The following is a 19,399-nucleotide window of genomic DNA, read 5'->3' as shown; positions in this document are numbered from 1 at the left end:
TGTAAATAACGCAGAACTCCAAGGCATAAACCTATAAACATAGAGATTACCTATGATGTGACCAATAAGGAACTCTCGTTTCGTTACGGTACGCTATTGGCTACGCCATGATTGATGTCCATATTCAGGAATTTTATAAATTTTCGAATGTCATATTCGTTATGTCCAAAGCACGTATGTACAAAGCACATATTTAAATTATTGCACTAATATTTATTAATATTTTAATACGTCGAAAAATGCGATGCATTACGAGTATTAATCTTTTCGTATTACGGAGATAGTTATTAGTTGTCATTAAAATCTTATCATCGATCACGTTATGCGAGAGCAGATAATATTCATGTGTATTGCCATCAATTTATCTGCATTTCTTATACATTTGTACATTTGCAAGAATGTAGACACGTAGAGTGTGTTATGGAAAGTTTACAGTCATATCCATGAAAATATTATACGATGCGTATGATTTCTCATCGCGACGGATCGAGTCATCGCGTCCAATCATGGCGAATAATTCACAAATCGCGGTTTTATGCTGCAGCGTACGCGGCTTAAGGACAAGAACCAATTAGAAGATCAGCTTTTACGTCTGACGGCAATGGGCGCGTGTGCGTGCGTGTGCGTGCGCGCATATAGATGCTCGTCGTGAAATATAGTAGCAGCCATCTTATATTTTGTGTCGGAGAAAAACAATTTGACCGTACAAATGTTTCGCGATTGCCCGTGAGGCCGCTCGACGACGAGAGGCGGTGCGCTCGATGAGGCGCGACGTTTTTCAATCCTAGACCCGGATCACTACATTAGCAAAGGTGCGTATCGACGACGATCGCTTGAATCCTTTCCTTCGGAGACGCACAACAGATCCCCTCCCCTTCCCTCACTCACGGCCCCAGCTCGTGAGGAATCCGGTTCTACCGTCAAAATATATTCCGACGTTTCTCCATCGTCGTTCTTTTAAAAATAGAGCGGCTCGCGTCACCGGGCCGATCGTCTTTTAACGACGGTATTGCGCCGTGCACGATGGCATCGCGTAAAAGTTATGCAATCAGCTGATCGTTTGACTACTGTCTGTCACTTGTCAACGATAAATGTCAAAGCGTCTCGATATAACCTGACATAACCATATACATGCGACAGCCATTCACGATAATACTAGCGCATAGCTTATTTCGGAACGGGTGTCGCTACTCTAGATCTTTGTTTTTACACAGGTGGATTGGTACGCAGGGTATGAGCAGTTTGTCAAGCGCAACCTGACTCTGCTCCCCCATCAGCAAGCAGCGCAGCAGCAGGACGAGCAGTCTCAGCAGCTGGTTCAACCACAGCAGACTGATATAATGACGTCCATGTTTGAACAACAGATCAAGAGCGAACCCATGGGGTTCTACTCTGTTGCTTCTAGTCGTTCGGATGGATCCAACTCTATGGTAAATCTGTCCGACGATCGAGAGGATCTCTCTCAACAGGAAGGTCATATGCAGCCCCAGCAACAGACGTTACAATTGAATCAGCAGCAAAGTCAGCAACAGAGTCAGCAGCAGAATCAACAACAGGTGCAGCAGAATCAGCAGCAGCAAAATCAGGGTATGCCGCAGGACTCACCCGGTCGTCAGTCTACGGGTCAACAGACCGTTAAGGAAGCCTCACGATCGAAGCCTCAACCTTGTAAAGTTTGCGGCAAGGTGCTGTCCTCCGCTTCGTCCTATTATGTGCATATGAAACTTCATTCGGGGAATAAGCCCTATCATTGTACAGTATGCGAGGCGAGTTTTTGTCGCAAACCTTATTTAGAAGTGCACATGAGGACGCACACGGGCGAACGACCCTTTCAATGTGAGCTATGTTTGAAAAGGTTTACTCAAAAAAGCAGCCTGAATACTCACAAACGGGTGCACACGGGGGAACGGCCGTATGCATGCGATATTTGCCAGAAACGTTTCGCTGTGAAGAGCTACGTCACGGCGCATCGTTGGAGCCACGTGGCCGAGAAACCATTAGTCTGCGACCGATGTTCCCTCACGTTTACGTCCAAAAGTCAATTTGCGATTCACATCCGTACACATACCGCCAGTACCACATACGAGTGCAATATCTGCGGACGTACATTCGTACGTGACAGTTATTTAATAAGGCATCAGAATCGGGTGCATCGTGACATGAATCAGAGCAGCTCGAATCACAATCCGCCGACGCCGCAGAGTAGCGGCGCTGGCACGCCTGGCACCGGTTTCGAGAGTCCGGTCTGTGATTTGCGCTACAGCGAAGGACCGTCGTCATTGGATGGCCTTGCGGGAGCCAAAGGCACAGGCATAGCCGCGGAAATCGCTAGTTTAGCCAAGCAGAACAATCTACAGCTTCCACTACCGTTGCTACATCCGCAGACCACCAACTAGTGTTTAGATGGCAGCAGCATCGTCACTCAGCCCCTGCCGCAACACCAATCACCACAGCAAGTAGTATGTCCCACCTCGGCATCTTCGCCGTTCACACTTAACTCGCCTATGTCTCACACCGAGCACACGAGCACACCGCAGAGTGTCTACCAAACGACGGGCTCCTCCAACCCCTTGGACAGCCCCAGTTCCCAATTCTATCCACACTTGTCGTCCTCTCTAGACCCGACATCGGAGCCACAGCATCATTCGCACCAGCTGCATCGCGGCATCCCTCCACCAGGTCTTCATCCCGCGCTCTATTTGTACGCTCATTACTCGAATACGAATCCCGCGATCTCGTATTCGGAATATATTCAGCGTAACAATTGAACACGAGTTTTCACCTAGCATCGATCGACTTCCAACGTATACGATAATATCAGTAAAACTGGTGCTATTTAATCGCGTCGGTTGATCAAAGTGCCTATCGAGCATTCTATACTGTCGGTTCATAACGACGGATGCTCGCTCGTCACTCGGTTTAGTGATACGTTTTTGATCAAAGAGGGGTACGACGACACAATTGATCAATTGTGATTGCTGCTCGAAAAACATTTGCTAATACTTTGTGTTCATCTAATGAATTTTATACTCCCGAGCATCTTTTTTAACACGAGCTTAAATAGCACCCGCTTGAGGCGGATTCAACCGCGGTTTTCAATCGCCGGGCGATCAGATCGTGCCGGCGCAGAATTCGTATATATATCGTTCTAATGATTCAATCATTACACACGATGCTAGCTGAAATCGAAGCGTGTAACGTTTCTATAAGTCTCTACAGTTTTAGCACTCTTGTTTCGTCTGATTTTAATCATGTCTCTGCGAGTATACATATACATATATACATGTGTGTATATATATATTATGCGTGAACCATTACAACACACACGTACACATATTTATATTATATTTTTAAAGGAGTTTAGTCACTTGGATCTGTGATATAGATAGTAATTATTGTCTACAATGTTTAAACTATTGGTTTACACTATTTTCATGAATATCAAAAGGAGGGAAAAGGAAAAGCAATGTCACGGAACGAAATTTCACCTACTTTGGTTTCTACTGAAGATGTTTGGTAGACACCCTACTATTAATTTTACAATAATAATAACAACAACACTATATATATATATATATATATATATATATAGGCTAATGCCTATGTCTCACTGTCACTCTACTATTATTCTAACTCTAACTTCTAATTCTACCACCACCACCGCGTCTATTACCACCACCGACATTTCCCCAATTATATATTACTATCACTACTATTATTATGACTATTACTATACTATCATCATCACTATTACTCTACTGCTACAACCTACTACTAACGACTAAGCTATTAAACTATTATCATTAGCGCTAGGAGAATACACACACACCCGTTTATTTCGCCAATTACGTGTAGCGCATTCGATCCGTCACATAGTCGTCATGGTTTCTCTTTAGCTTGAAACGCGCTACGAGAATTCCTTATGTTGCTTTTTTTCTCTTTTAGATCATAGAACGTTTATCTCTTCGCAACGTCAATGGATACATTCGTTGTGACGCGGTGTGCGTTTTTGTGATAAAAAAATTGTTCTTCATTAGAGAGTAGAGCATAGCTCTGAATCAGTTCTATAGTTGTACTTATTTTCCACGTATCGAAGTGTGTGTACAAATATATTGTATATACATATACATATACAACGTACAGATGTATTATAAAGCGGAAGTAGGGGATGCGAGTTGTAAAAGAAAAAAATGTTCTATTACGTAAAAGGCGTAAAAGGCTGTTATTTCTTCGCGAAAATACCCTTAGAGCTATTAGTTTATTATTACCTCCTGTTCATTAACGCCGCAATCTTCTGTGCAAGCGCGAGGGAACCATGACAACCGCGCGTATGGAGCTGGAGAAATAGTTAGTTTCAATAAATGCACATCTTATACGCGATTATCACTTTTGAATAATCGATCTAAGATAGTTGCGACCACGTGTAAATGCAATTCACCCATTATTAATTGCGCGTTACAGAGCTACGAAGATACACAAATCGAACAAGAAAGTTATATATATTTGCGCTAGCGTGCCTCTCGAACCCCCTTATATCGTGGTTCTATCTTTTTTCCTCTCTCTTTCTATCTCTCTCTTTTTCTCTTTCGGTGATCTGAGTTTTCACATCATAAAATGATCAAAATGATCCTGCGCGCATATGCCTGAGGCTTTCGATTTAAAGAGGATGCGAAGTCACACCTGAGCAAGACTGATTTTTACTGTAAACGGTCTGTGAAATACGAAAACGTTTATTCTTTTTTTTCTCTTTGTCTCTTTTCTTTCTTGCTCTGTTTATTCTCTCTTTTCTTTCTAATTTCTGTTTCCATTGAAAAGAGACGCATGTAAGCGCGCTGAGGAAGGATTAGTGCGATAGATTGTTTCATTAATAAGAGCCGCTTAAAACGTATGTTCTTAGACGACAAAATGAGTTAAATAATTGGAAAATTATTGATTAACTTAAGAATTCATTGTTTTATTAATTAATTACGAGTAGTTAATTAAATACAACTGATCAAATTAATTAAAGTTTAATAAGCGATTAAGTTAATTACGCGTAAGAAAAAGTAAAATCGTGAATGCGTAATTTTTTATTCACGATCAATTGAGTAACGAGATATAATAAGAGAAAGCAATTGATCTTTTAGTCGGCTAGTCATTGGGCAGCTCTACGAGATATTAATTGTACTATTAAAGCTGTGATTAAAGCCTCCGTGCATATGACCGCGCAGCTCCTAATTATAGTGATATATATATATATATATATATATATATATATATATATATATATTTTGTAGTTTATTATAAATATGTAAGTAAAAAGTAGATAGAGATTAGATTAGATTAGGGACATTTAAAAATTGCAGCTGATCGATTAATTATCAACTTCGTTTTTTTTTTTTTTTTTAAGCATACATCTTCGCAGTGTTGGGCAAAAAAGGCATATATTTAGATACCGTATGTTATTGTTTAGGGAGAATAATTACACATTATACATACACATGTGACATTTAAAGAGAATTTTATACAAGCGCGCTCGGGCACGGGCCGCGAAGGTTTACTTTTAGTAAATTTTTATAAATCGTCATACTGTTTGAAATAGAGATCTTGCTTTCAGGCGGCGAATTTTATCTTATCGATACATTTTATGCCGATATCTGTCAAAGTACATTAATCTGCGAAATATCAATTCATGTTTCTGCTGCACACAATTTATTATTGTACTAGTACTCAAGCGCATATTTAATTTACGCTATTTAAACGTCTAAAGAAAAGATAATGTACGGAGTACGTGTGTTTGATTGAAAATTCTTTAATTTACCTGCGTTCCTAAACGTTAAGACTGGAATTGCACAAAAGAAAAACGATAAATAGTTTTGAAATTTAAGAAGTTTACTTACCAAAAACAACAATCTCTCCTTGTTTAGAATTAAAAGTTATACTTACGTTTCTAAGTAAACATAACTGATAAATTTCAGTCAGGAACGATCGTAGCCAGCGTCCTGAAAATTTAGTGAGATTTTAGTTGTGTTATTCAAATACTTAGTATACGAACTATTTCAGACAGTATATCGTATAGGCTATATGTATGTATTTTTAGGATATTGCCCAGCACTGAGATTATAATCGAAACTTCCGAATCGCTAATAACGATTTCACGCTGATAACACCGATTGCTTTTCCATGGACGTATCTTCGAGTTATTCGTGGCATGTATATCAAAAAAAGTGTATTTTCATAAGAAGAGGGCACAAAATATAGGTCCTTTCTTCAAGAGAGCACTCGTCGGACCAATAGATATGTACATAAAAATGATAAAAATGGAAAAAAAAGACGTTCCGTGGCGCTTCTAAAGTGCGAAATACGTCTGTAAAAAGTGCTATACTTATTATGTGCGGCAAACGAATATTCGTTGTACGTTGTACGTAAAGATACGCGTGAGATGCACATTTCTTTATTCATTTTTCTATATTTTTGTTTGTTTGTATAAATCGCTCTGTGTATAGATTTTCTTAATCCTCTAACTACCGGATAGAATTTCGATGTTCCTTGAGCGCGAAAGAGTTACTTTTATTATTTTTTATTAATTATTAAAAAAATATATTTTTTTCTATATATGAAACGTTATGAGTTAAATCGATAAGTTACAAAACGAGAGAGAGTCCGTATTTGTATCAGATATTTCAACTGCGATATGTTTGACTGAATTTGTCTTTGAGATGATTGATATCAAAAGTTCGAGAATGTAATATTGACTCTGTTCTACTTTTCTTCTGTCCATGACTAAAATAGACTCGCGCTACTTTATTTTAGTTCTACAGCTGATATTCCGTCACATAATGTCCTTGATTATTTCCGGTAGTTGGAAGATCGATTATCATTGTAATAGAGACATCGCGTCGCTTCGTATTGATTCATTCTCTACTTTGCATTACAATTACAATATCAGAGATCAATCGATGCTACATTGATGATATATGATTTGACATAAGATTGATTTTACTGTAGTAAATCTGTATGAAAAAATTGGACGAAAGGGATTTGTTATTCTGATTTTAACGTGTTGAGGACGCGAGAAAGTGATAAGCTGATGTCATCTATCGTATATAAGGGTAAAGAATGACTCGTGTCACACGCGGACATGTAATTTCGAAATTCATTATATAAAAGCATCTTCTGTATATAATATATAATCAGTAAAGGAATCAAAAGACGTATTGAGCTATGAGACGTGCGTTTTTACGTAAACTACAATTCAAGTTACCGCTTACATACTTCATGATGATTATTACGAGCATTGATGAGATTGTAAGCAGTTAAGAATGAATGATTTTTACGTTACGCGAACTCATTTGAATAGTTGAATTAATAACTCGCAAATCGCAATAATGAATACGTTCAGCTGAAAAAACTGTTGCGTGTAATACTCGAGATTATTTGCTGAATCAATCACGTTCGATTATTACTTAGTACTCGCGCATATTATTGTGTCAGCTGAACACGACCAATGTTTATAATGATATCATTAGGAGATACACACAATTAACTTCTTTGGCTATTTATAAAAATTACAGATATTTTTTTTCAATAAAAATTTCTAATCACACATTAAAATCGGCGAACGATTGTAAAATTACATACATATGTTTTTATATTTTATTATAATTACTAATAAAATATAATGCACTCTGGTGTTAGGAGACATAATGATTATGTTCTGAGTTAATTTTCAATTGGTAAAATATTGGCAAATAGTCATATGAAAAATATCAAATATTTTGATCTTGTGACAACAAAATATTCGTCTTGAGTAATATATAAAAAAGTATAGAACAAACTTGTAATATTATGTATAAGAGAGATAGTCTCTCAACTATCTCACATTATTCAAATTGTTTGCAAAGATTTAATTTATTACATCTTAACGTTGCATGCAAAACGTATCTATATACAAACGAATATTTTGACAATATATTTTGATAATGAGGATATTATCGCGATGCGTATATTTTACGAGTTTCCGTAAAAAATGTATCATATGTAAAAATTGGCTGTTCAGATTTACATCTGTGATTTTATTTTTTATTATATTAATTTACATTAACAATGGCATTACTCTTTTAAGAAATTTTATTTCAGATTAAGAGCACAAAGCTAATATTTATTTTTATTTCGGAAAGAAACGAAAGATGAAAATTCTTTCATCATTATTTTCACATCAATTTGACTTATTATTAGCATTAGTAATTCATATCTTGTGATTAAATATTAAATTTACTATTGCTTCCAAGATAGCGATATTCTCTGCAAATATATTCTGTCACTATCTTTTATAATCTTATGGTGCGGAAGAAGCATAGTTGTTACAGATAATAATAAACGTGGGCGGTAAAAGGCGATAATCTATCCTAGTTTATAAATAAATTACGGTTTTTATTACTCTGTACATACATTTTACTTTTTGTTTGAGATATAAATTGCTTTCATTTGCGTCCGCCTATTACAGTATTAGATTTTCTCATATTTTTATTATCTGAGCCATTTATGTAGAGAGAAATTAGCTTTCAAAGAAGTCGATATATATATATATATATATATATATATATATATATATATATATATATTTAATGTTACATTGTGTATTGTGTAATATATAACAATAAATTATATAAAATATTATTTGTATTTGTTAACGCGTTTATTAATCGTACGAGATACGTCCGTAACCTTTTTGTTTGCGAAGTATAGATTCATAGGGAAACTCTTCCGCACTCTTCTCAAATTCTATTATCAATAAAAATTTCATTAATCGTTTGTAATACATTATCCGTGCCATTTCATTAAGTATACTGATTGTTATAGCGAAAAAGAAAGATAAGTGAGTTATCCTCATTTTACTCTAGCTAAATTTTTCAAATTTTATTACATACAATTTTCGTTAAAAAACATTAAAAAAACATTATCGAAAAGTTTGCTTTGATGTGAAATGTGTATGTATAGGCGAATAACTTATTTTAATTTTTCCAATAGGTAACATAACGTAGTTTAATTAAAAATGATTGCGAATGTTAAAGATTGTTCAATGCAATTACCGCGGTATAATTATTTTTTTACTTTAATTTTATTTATATTTTTTTCTCGCTATGGTAAAAAATTTATTGAAATATCTCATCAAACTCTTTCTATACGTAGATTGATTTATGTATGTCTGTCAATGACGCTGCTCTCTTGGGCTTGAATCAGCAATGTTAATAGCTAAGGTAGCTATCAGTTGCAACACGCATTAAATAACAAAAATCACTCAGTGTTAAATTAAATAAATGTCGAATTATGAATTATAAGACAACCGTGCGATAAGGATACACTTTTTGAGTACCGTGATGGTGCGCGAGAATTGATTATATGTAAAGGATGGATTCTTTCTTTGGTGTCCTTGATTCATATCTTGGTGTTAAATTATTTTTACCATCTGCGAGCACAATTTTTAAATTATGTTTAAAAACGCCGAAAAAAGAAACATTTAAATACATAGCTGTTCTTGGGAATATTTCAAGACGTGCTTTTTTTCTAATAGTATACTATACATTTATTTATATTGTGTCGTAACTTATACAACGATATATTTCTGTATTTTAATAATTCTATGAAATAGGAAATAAAATCTAAGATGATTTTTACATATAGAGATTTACGTTCGTTGTATATTTTTGATGCATTATTTTTCTGTATAGATTTATATATATAATTGATGTTTTGTGTCATATTTCACATGAAATTGGATTTTATCAGACTTCTTAAAGTACTATTAAATAATATTTGTGAAAAATATTTTATATCGAAAAATAAATTTATTTTTAATCATATTTTTATTTGCGCCAAATTAAGAACGAAAAATCCATAGCAATAAAAAAAGTATTATTTCTGGAACAGCGAATTCAATTGACAGAAAATAGTTATAATCTTGCTATTATCGGTTGTGCAATTATAATCGAATATATTGTTATTTTATTTCTTTGTTCGTCTATTATGTATATGAAAGTTCTTGATTTTATTGCACAGGTCCGTTTTAGTTACATTTCTGCTCTTTTTATATTTAGAGTATAAAAATGAATCCATATACATATATAAGCGGACAAAAAAAAAAAAAAAAAGTGAAAATGTAACTAAAAGGAATAGAACTTGAAAAATTATATTTGTTTCACGATTATGTTTGTGAGATTGTTTGATTTTTCGTTCTCAATTGTTTGAGTACGCGTACAATGGTATCAATTATTCAACTGATTATAGAGACATATGGAATAATTTTGAAACATTATACCCGTCAATGTTAAATAATTCGTCTTCGTCATGTTAATTAATTATCATGTCAAATGTAATTGTCATATCAGAGAAGAATGCGATACGCGCATCGCATATTCTAACATTCTCATACAATTTAGCGAGTAGCTCTGCACGTATCTTCCCGATGTATTCAACAAATTTAAATAATCGAACCGTGTGGAACTATTGGTGGTGGCATCCTTACTAAATCTCTCTCCTACAGAAATATATACACATACAGAGTCGTCCTAGGAAATATTACCACCTTTTGAAACGTATTATCCATTGAAGAGAGAAATAGATATTTATTGAGATATGTCTTTTGTATAATATATATAAAAATTTTTAATTTTTTATTAAGTCCAAACAAACAACCGTTTAAACAATTGATGTTTTATGACGATTGGATGATTACGAGCGAGAAGGATTAAATTTGTTTCTCGTTTCAATGAACAATATCGTGAGTAAAGTGGCAACGTTTTATCGGAGGACACCAAGTTTCATTCCTAACACTATAAAACCTGATTCCCCTGATCCGAATACTTTTATCAATGCTCTATCGTGCCGTGTGATCGACTTCGTACTTGTGATAGCCCTGGTTAAGCACAGTCCTGGCTCGTACGTTTTATACCCTCGCGTCGCCTGGCACGAGTAGCACGTGATGTAATTAAACCTGACTTTCGATTGGGGGTCGATCGAGGGAAGGTCTCGTATAAGAGGAGCGGTAAATAAAAAAAAAAAAAAATCGAGCTTTCGAATTTAGCAATCGGTTTAGTGATTCGACTGTAACAAAGAACGACCGTAACGAAGGTATGACACCTAAAACGATGACAAGGAAACTTGATGATGCAAGGGGAGGGAGGAAAATTAAATTGACGATGCTCGCGTCGCTCGACATTGCGCCTGTACCATTTTGCTTCTTTAGCAGAGTACAATGCCATTTATTTTTGTAATACGTTTACGTAGAATAGCTCTCTTATTTTTATAGAGGTTTACCGTGCTACCGTAAGTCTTATAGAGGCCTGCGTAAAGTAGTATAGAAATTTTTGGTGCCGCGGAGTCCACGGCGTGGAACATATACATTTACATATACATATACATATATATGTATATATATATATATATAAAAAGGGACACGCACTTCTAGTACTCGCTTTAGTTTGGAACGAACACAGCGATGTAGATCGTAAATACATAGAAAAACTTTACATTATCAGGGCAATGATTCTCAAAGCAATCTTTCCGCGGTCGATTGAATGAGAGGAAGGGACTGGGAAAGCGGTTTCGATAGGGATTTCTCTGTACGAGGGAAAAATATGTTAATTGACCACATTTTGAATTACAGCAATAAAAAAATATTTCTTCGCCTTATCGGTATGGGGGTCGCGCGACCGCTTCGACAATAAGCGCTTCACTTTTATCTCTAAGGATAAATTATTGCCGAAGCGATGCGCTTCGCTTCTTCTGATATCGATCATCGTTTCGACTTGGGTGATTTGCTTAATTCACCCGTCAAGCTAGATTTAATACGATTGCATAAAACAAATGTACAAAGAGTACCGTGTGTATCAAGCGAATCACTCTGGAAGGGATATAATAATTAACGGAGGCACTTTGGGATTAAACAATCGCGTTGGGAGACAAATGTCATCATGTAGTCATTTTTAAAACATATAGAAATAATCTATCCAAAAGAGATATACGGAGACGAGATAAACAGAGAAAGGAACACATTCACCGGCGCGTTAAACGGTGTATTTATCGCTTTATTTGGAATATATTGATATTTTTGTAGCAACCGACGAGATTTAACACATTTTTCACATGTACGAGAAATCTGCACATGTATATACATATAATAACGGTCTTCCTCGTCCAACGATATTTTTTTGCAACGACGACGAGAATGCGTCTCGGCGCTTTGCATTCGCTCTTTACAGCTTATCGTCACACTTCTGCAATAGTGATGCATACAGAGGTGATAGTGTCATAATGTAATGAAGTTTACGCGATATGTATTCATGGAAACTTACATGTAATTCAAAATGATTCTACAGTCATATTTTAAACAAGATTGCGATAATAATTATCGGCATATATGATACTAATCTTATTATACATAAATTTGAAAATGAGATATAATTATTTTTTTTTTAAATTATAATCGGCAAAAGTTTTCAAACTTTTATACGGTAATTAATATTACATTTATCATTTCTTGTTTCTAATTATTTTCTCATTAACAGCAATTATTTCCTTTCCAAATATATATATACTCCGCTTTTTCACATACACACACATATTATCGATTATATTAATTCTTTCTTACGCGAGCTGTGTGAAGGATCATATAATAAATGTTTTAAAGAAGTTTGGTCTATCGGGGGTGCTAAAAGTCACCAGGCCGTAAACACAAGCGTAAGCTCTTCTATCGCTAATAACTTTCTCAAGTCAAAGTTTTGAACGGTGCCTAAAGCTTTGATTAAAACGAAAGCAAGTCCGGAATTGCGTGTCGTTGAACCCTTGATGAATAAGGAGGAATAAGAGGGTTGCTAATAACCGCGAATATATACCCGCATCAGCCACATCGTGTTTTAAAATCACAGGAGGAACAAAATTATGATACAATACGACGATAAAAAGATATACTTATATATACCGTCGATGCGTAGAAAGTATCATGTCATATGTTATGTACACCCGCAGTGTGTATGTATGTACGTACGCATGTATGTATGTATGTATGATGTAAGCAAGGGGATTATCGTAGCGCTCCGTTAAGAAAGAATAAAATATATAATTGAAAGATAATTAACGCTACCGAACTAAAATATAAACGACAATGAAGAAATAGGTAGGTCTACGCCGATTTATGTATGTACGTATATATATAAAATATAAGAAAAATGCGCGAATAATGCACTTTTGTAATAGTCATTTTGCGAAAAACGATTTAAAAAAAAAAGGAACAAGATAAACGATAGCAGAGAAAATAAAAAGTTGACGCTTCGTATATCATAGTTTTTATCGACATATCCTATCTGAACACATCCTCTTTACGTACATACTGCATAGTTATTATTACAGATACGTGTTATATATAGGATATTTTATGAGTAAAAGAACGATACTAATTATATTATATTACTGTAATTATTCTGATTATTATTATTATTATTATTATTATTATTGTCATAATTAATGCAAAAGATATAGGTGCGTATAACATAAAGATGGTACAACTAAAGCAAGCATATACTGTACATAGTTGTCAATCTTTATCCCATCATATGAATGATATACATACATAAATGTATATGTATATATAAATGCATATATACAGCCATTATATTGCGGAAAAAATATTAATTGCGTTGTTGTACTAATTATTATTGTTATTATTATTTTAATGTCATCTTTATTACATTATTATCATCATTATAATTATTGTTATTGTATCATCATCATCGTCGCGACATTATTTTAATATTACGTATACTTTTAATTATATAATGTTATATTATTGTTGACAGAAGTAGCCCCTCACTTGTAGCATATGCGGATCAAAAGTTGTATTTATTTGCAGATTGGATTCTACCTCAATCTTATCGTAAACAAAACTACCCAAGTGTCCTCCACACCTATTTACCCTTCCATTCTCTCTATGAATGAAAATTTCATAAGATATAGTGTCATTACAGGCGAAACATTGATTTGCAGCAACCTCAAACTGTGATAGTTGTAAAGAATATTTAAATTAAGTTTTATGCGCACTGTATTATGATATATATAATTTATCCATAAGCCTGATTAACAAAATATACATACAAATCTGATGTTCAGCTCATTACATGATTATGTACGATAAACATGATATAAAACAAAATAATATGCAGTTATATTTCATTAAATTTCAGCTTGATTATCTTGCAGGCATTGAATAATATTGTTTAAGTATTACATTAATTTTATAATGAGCTCTACAATTTTGTATTTGCAAATGTTGTCGGCTTGCATTGTATGCTTTTATAATATAGATTTATACTGTTTTAACAAAATATATATTTATGCAAACCTTACTTTATTTGTTTCAGCATGTTGTCTGCAGAAAAATGAACTATTCTGTCAAGAACATGTCTAACATTATATATAACAACTTATATATCATGTTTGTAATTGTTATTTGATATAGATTGAGAGTACACAATGCATATAGTATAAAACGAAGAATTTTTTTAGTCTTGATCAACTATGTACTACAAACAAATGCTGTGCATCTGTGATCTAAGAGTTTATGATTATCATTTATGTGTAAACCTCTCTTTCTTTATTCTGATTAAACCCGAGCGATCGGAAAAATCGTTATATCGCAATAAAGGTTCCTTTATTGATATGCAAGAATTAGTAGTGTTAGTTGTAGCTACCTATGGGGCCTCGACAATGATTTCAGTGTGTATTATATTGTGATGTTAGCTTAAGTCGCTTAAAATCAAGATCGAAGATTTATAACTGAGGTTGCTGTAAAATCAATCTTATCGCTAAGGTGAGGGATCACTTTCATAATTTTTTAGGCTACACGAAGAATGCCCAGAAGCTGATGTCGATTGTCCTCGAAAAATAAAAAAGTAAAACGTATCCCGCGTAATTGTGTTGAATGGCGAAATGCGATGTTTGGGAACTGTATATTGTGATCAGCAAACAGACTACAATGTAGTTTGTTCGTAATAAAATGAACAAACGGAAATACTTGTGTAATAAAGTAGGTATCCATGAACAACAGCTGGTCGTTTTGCTAATATCCAATAATCAATAATAAAATTTCTCATTTTTATATATCATGATTAAATTATATTTTATATAAAAACTTGATTTGGTAAAATCTGCCTGGCGATATAAAAGTATTGAGAACATTTCGTTTATATTGTTTAATTATATATGATTTATTAATAATATTCAAATCATAATTATAAATACCTTTTATTCAATTTCCACATCGACTACAGCATCTTCTACGATTACTTGCTCTGATGTTACAGGCACTTGTATCATTGGCAAAGGATCGGGCGATCGAGTGTAAGTATTACTTGTCAAATGTTCTTTGAAATATTCCCCACCTTTTTCTTCATATTCTTTACGACTAACTAAGTATTCAGGAAGATTGCCATTTAAACCGAAATCTCTTGCACCATACCAAGCATCTAAGCTGGTATTCTTTGCAATATTGATTTGAAAGTTTGATCCAAAAGGTCTCATTTCACGTAGCTCACGTTTCAATCTTTCCAATAACCCCGGGAAAGCTGCTGGTCCACCAGTGAGAAATACGTTACTCACGAGACGCGTTTGTTCTCCAGGGGAAAACCGTTTTAAAACAAATTCGATTGTCTCAGCAATTCCAGCTTCCACAGAACCAACCATGGACGGTTGAAACAATAATTCTGGCGCCCGTAGACGTTCTACGCCTACATGAAGTTGGTGAGTTTCCCCAGGAACCATGGGAACACTGGAACCAGCACTATCAAATTCTGGATCATGATGACGTAAAACATCCTCTAATTCCAACAATTTCTCCTGCTCTAATTCTGAATCGGAATCGCCACCTTCCTGCAAAGAAACATTTTATAATAAACGATATCAATTTGTACAACGTTTGGCATATAAGAAAGAATACATACCTTGTTTATAACTTTGTATACATCCCAATCTTCGTCCCGCATACCAAAATCATCATCACGCTTTTCTTTTTTCGCCAACTGGCTAATTATGCGCATTCTCTCCTGTGCAGCAGCTGTTCTTCGTTTTGCCATATCTTGTCTACGTTGTCTCTTTGCCATACGTTTATCCAATATATCTTGTCTATAAAAAATAAAGATTTAGTAATACCTATTTATCAATAAATATATATACAGTGACTATAAAATATTAATGCAATGTACATATAAAAAAATTACCTTTTCTTTCTAACTCCAGCAATCCACTCATCAAAATCTTGTTGATCTTTAGGTTGAAGACTTGACTTAATTTTAGGTTTTTCTTCTATCACTATATTTTCCTCTTGTGAATTAGCAGCAACAATTTTCTGTCTGGTTCTTTCTACTTTTGCTTGTAGATTGTTAATCATTTTTATCAAATCAGCTTCATTTGCAAGAGAATAGGTCTTTAATGCCTGATCAAATTCATCAATTTCACCTTCTTCTAAAAGATCTTGGACTGCCAACAACTGGTTAAGTTGCTCTTCATCTTCTGCCAACTGCAAATATTAAATAAAACTTCAAGTCGTATAATAATAATACTATGAGAGAAATATATATAAATAATATAAAATGTGCTAACCCTTTCTTCTCTCTTTCTTGCATTGATTTCCATCAGCCTTCGTGCTAACTCTCGTTTTCTTTCTTTTTGCTGCTCAAGTGTTAAACCAGGAGTAGTAGTAGGCGCGATATATGGCAATTGTACTCTTAAAACATGCGTGTCATAATAATCTGCATCTGCCCATTTGGATAATTCTTGTTGATAATTTGAAGCAATTATTGAATGTTCGTGTATCAACTCCTAAAGAAATTATGAAATAAGTATCTAATAACTGTGCTATTTTACTGCTATTATAGTAAATACATTTAGTATATATAAGAAATAATTTATTATAATTTATTATTATATGAATATATTTTAATATATAATGATATGTACCTCTGCACGACTAGGTGTTATTGCATTAACATGTACTGGATATTTTAATTGAAGGAGTCTATGCATATATGATATGATGTGATATCCACCAACATTGATTCTTCTTGCATTTGTGGCATCTGCTTTTCCATCTAGTATTGGTATTATATGAGTTGTATGATATCCTATGCTAATTATTAATCCATCAGGCGGACAGTTGTTGTGCTGATACGAAAATAAACAATCGATACCGTACGCTATAGATGGCACATTGTAACATTCAAATAACAATTCTGCCATCACTGAAATACATGGATTTATTAAATTATTGTATGCATTGTGCAAATAGTTTAATATATAAATCATTATTTTCTTACAGTTACGAGAATAATTGGGATTGAGAAAAGCCTCTGTCAAAATAATTGGATGATTTACATTGCCCTCCGTATCTATACCCATATGCGTAAATGTGTAATCAAATATCTGTTCTTGAGCCTCAAAATGCGTCACTACATTTCGGTCAAATTGAGTCTTTAATTGAAATCGAACAGCTTCGATGTTCGCTATGTCATTTCCTACTTGAGGTTCTCCATCTTTCTTACCACGTTCCTTTCGCGGTTTTGCTATGAGATTCTTGAATATTAATTGCGGTTCCTTTTCAGTAGCCCAACCGACTCTACAGTTATAGGATCCTAATACAAGAGAGAGAGAAAAGAACAGCAGTCAATTTATCAGATATAATATAATTAGGATATATCGTATAATACAAATTACCATTGTCAATAACGAGTGGCGTACATTCGGACTTTACTCGTTGTGGATAAGTATGTATTATATCTGGTACAGCCTTTATATCCTTCAGTTCAATTAATTCTATTTCCATTTTACTGATTTCAGATATACTTGGTAAACATTACGCACAGTTACAATAAGGCAACATAACCATAACGAATCTACGATTCGTATGTAACTATAGATATTGCCTCTTAGAGATATCAAAAAACTACAATTACAATATATGGTAAGCACGATTTCTCTCATATTTATCATTTATTTCTTGTTGTATATCTTTATCATACTTATTCATTAACGACAAAATTAATTAGTGAAATATTAAAATAATTTGTTTACAAATTTGAATTAGCCGCGTGAAACGTCACTACTACGTTAGTCAAGTTATTACTTAAGGTGCGCTCGAAAATCTTATTCGTGCAGTAGGGTAATATTGCATATTGACCAATCAGAACAAAGGAATCTTTATTCTTTTTGTCATGATTGGTCATTTAAACACTACTTTATCTTACACGGGTAGAATTTGCAAATGATCAGATGCAAAGGTTCCTTCGTGCTGATCGTTCAAATTATAACGGTAAATGTAGTGCATTTATTTATCCACTTCATAGTAATGCTTTTAAAAATGCTTGAACATCATCGAGCAGCATCTGCTACAGCAATTTATATAAGGTATAATTTATTATAACATTTTGTCGTTTTTATGCATTATAAAACATAAAATATTCCATAAATGTTGATGATGACGAAATTGTCATATTAAAATAAACATTTCATATTCATGAATGTATGTATATATATTTCAGTCTGTATATATGACGATTTATCGTGCAAGTAATAATTCTTGGAATACGTGTGGATTATTGGTATGTATCTCAACAATCATGTCAGATCTAAAAGATTGCATTATACATATTATGCATTTCGTGAGAGTTCGAAATTTCATAATTTTATTTTTCAGGAAGGTCCGTGTATATCGGGGAATCTAATATTCACGTATACGCATTGTATTCAGGTGTAATCCTATAACGTTCGAATGTGTTGACTTATTCGCACGACGAGTGATAGGAATAAGGGCGTACACCATCTGCTAAATTTGATGCATGAATATTCAACGGGCGTATCATTCGAATATCGAGTTCGAAAGCACCTCGATTCCTGTAACGTACGCGATGTTGGCGTCATTACATCGGAAGCGGTCGTGCGTGCGGAAATATGTGGTATGTATGCATGTATATATGAAGATGCATTATCTATTGGAATAATATTTGCGTCTAAATGAAATTCATGAATAGTTGTTGTAATATTGGAATCGGTTTTTGTCAGTTTTAAGTCTCCAATACCATAGTCGTTATAAAAATTGTCGCGATACCGTATGCAAATTTATTCGTATGTAGAAGCGTTTTTCTTCGGTTTGTGATTATGTTCCATACACGGCTTCTCTCTGAGAACTTTTTTGTTCTTCACCTTTGCGCATGTGCGTTATTACTAAGCAATAAGCGAACTGAGAATCGTTCTATAAGGTAATTTATCGCGATATTTTGAATATAAATAGATTATTGTAACGTGCGGATCTTAAATGGAATTGCTCTCAGTTAAATAGTTACCGCGAGATGTATAGTAAAAACACTTTGTAACATCG

General features: G+C 34.2%; 2 protein-coding genes across 2 annotated transcripts; one reads left to right on the top strand and one right to left on the bottom strand.

Annotated features, from left to right (window-relative positions):
* The first annotated feature begins 656 nt into the window (after positions 1–656).
* LOC138933757 (zinc finger protein 39) lies at positions 657–8,587 on the top strand. The gene is made up of 2 exons (XM_070296746.1): positions 657–812; positions 1,215–8,587. The coding sequence occupies exon 2, from the start codon at positions 1,341–1,343 to the stop codon at positions 2,394–2,396; it is 1,056 nt and encodes a 351-aa protein (XP_070152847.1). The 5' UTR covers positions 657–812; positions 1,215–1,340; the 3' UTR covers positions 2,397–8,587.
* Positions 5,393–17,903, bottom strand: Arp5 (Actin-related protein 5). The gene is made up of 9 exons (XM_070296745.1): positions 17,740–17,903; positions 17,343–17,657; positions 16,987–17,267; positions 16,630–16,848; positions 16,248–16,546; positions 15,972–16,152; positions 15,274–15,900; positions 5,926–5,981; positions 5,393–5,821 (listed from the first exon to the last, which is right to left on the bottom strand). Exons 1-7 carry the CDS (start codon positions 17,846–17,848, stop codon positions 15,277–15,279), a joined length of 2,028 nt encoding a protein of 675 aa, XP_070152846.1. The 5' UTR covers positions 17,849–17,903; the 3' UTR covers positions 5,393–5,821; positions 5,926–5,981; positions 15,274–15,276.
* Between the last annotated feature and the right edge of the window lie 1,496 nt (positions 17,904–19,399).

This window comes from Polyergus mexicanus, unplaced genomic scaffold (assembly GCF_030449975.1).
Source record: "Polyergus mexicanus isolate NDT 795.1 unplaced genomic scaffold, iyPolMexi1.0 SCAF_5, whole genome shotgun sequence".
In the NCBI taxonomy this organism is placed as follows: Eukaryota; Metazoa; Arthropoda; class Insecta; order Hymenoptera; family Formicidae; genus Polyergus; species Polyergus mexicanus.
Note: the sequence above shows the minus strand (reverse complement) of the source record. Positions and strands in the feature narration are given on the sequence as shown.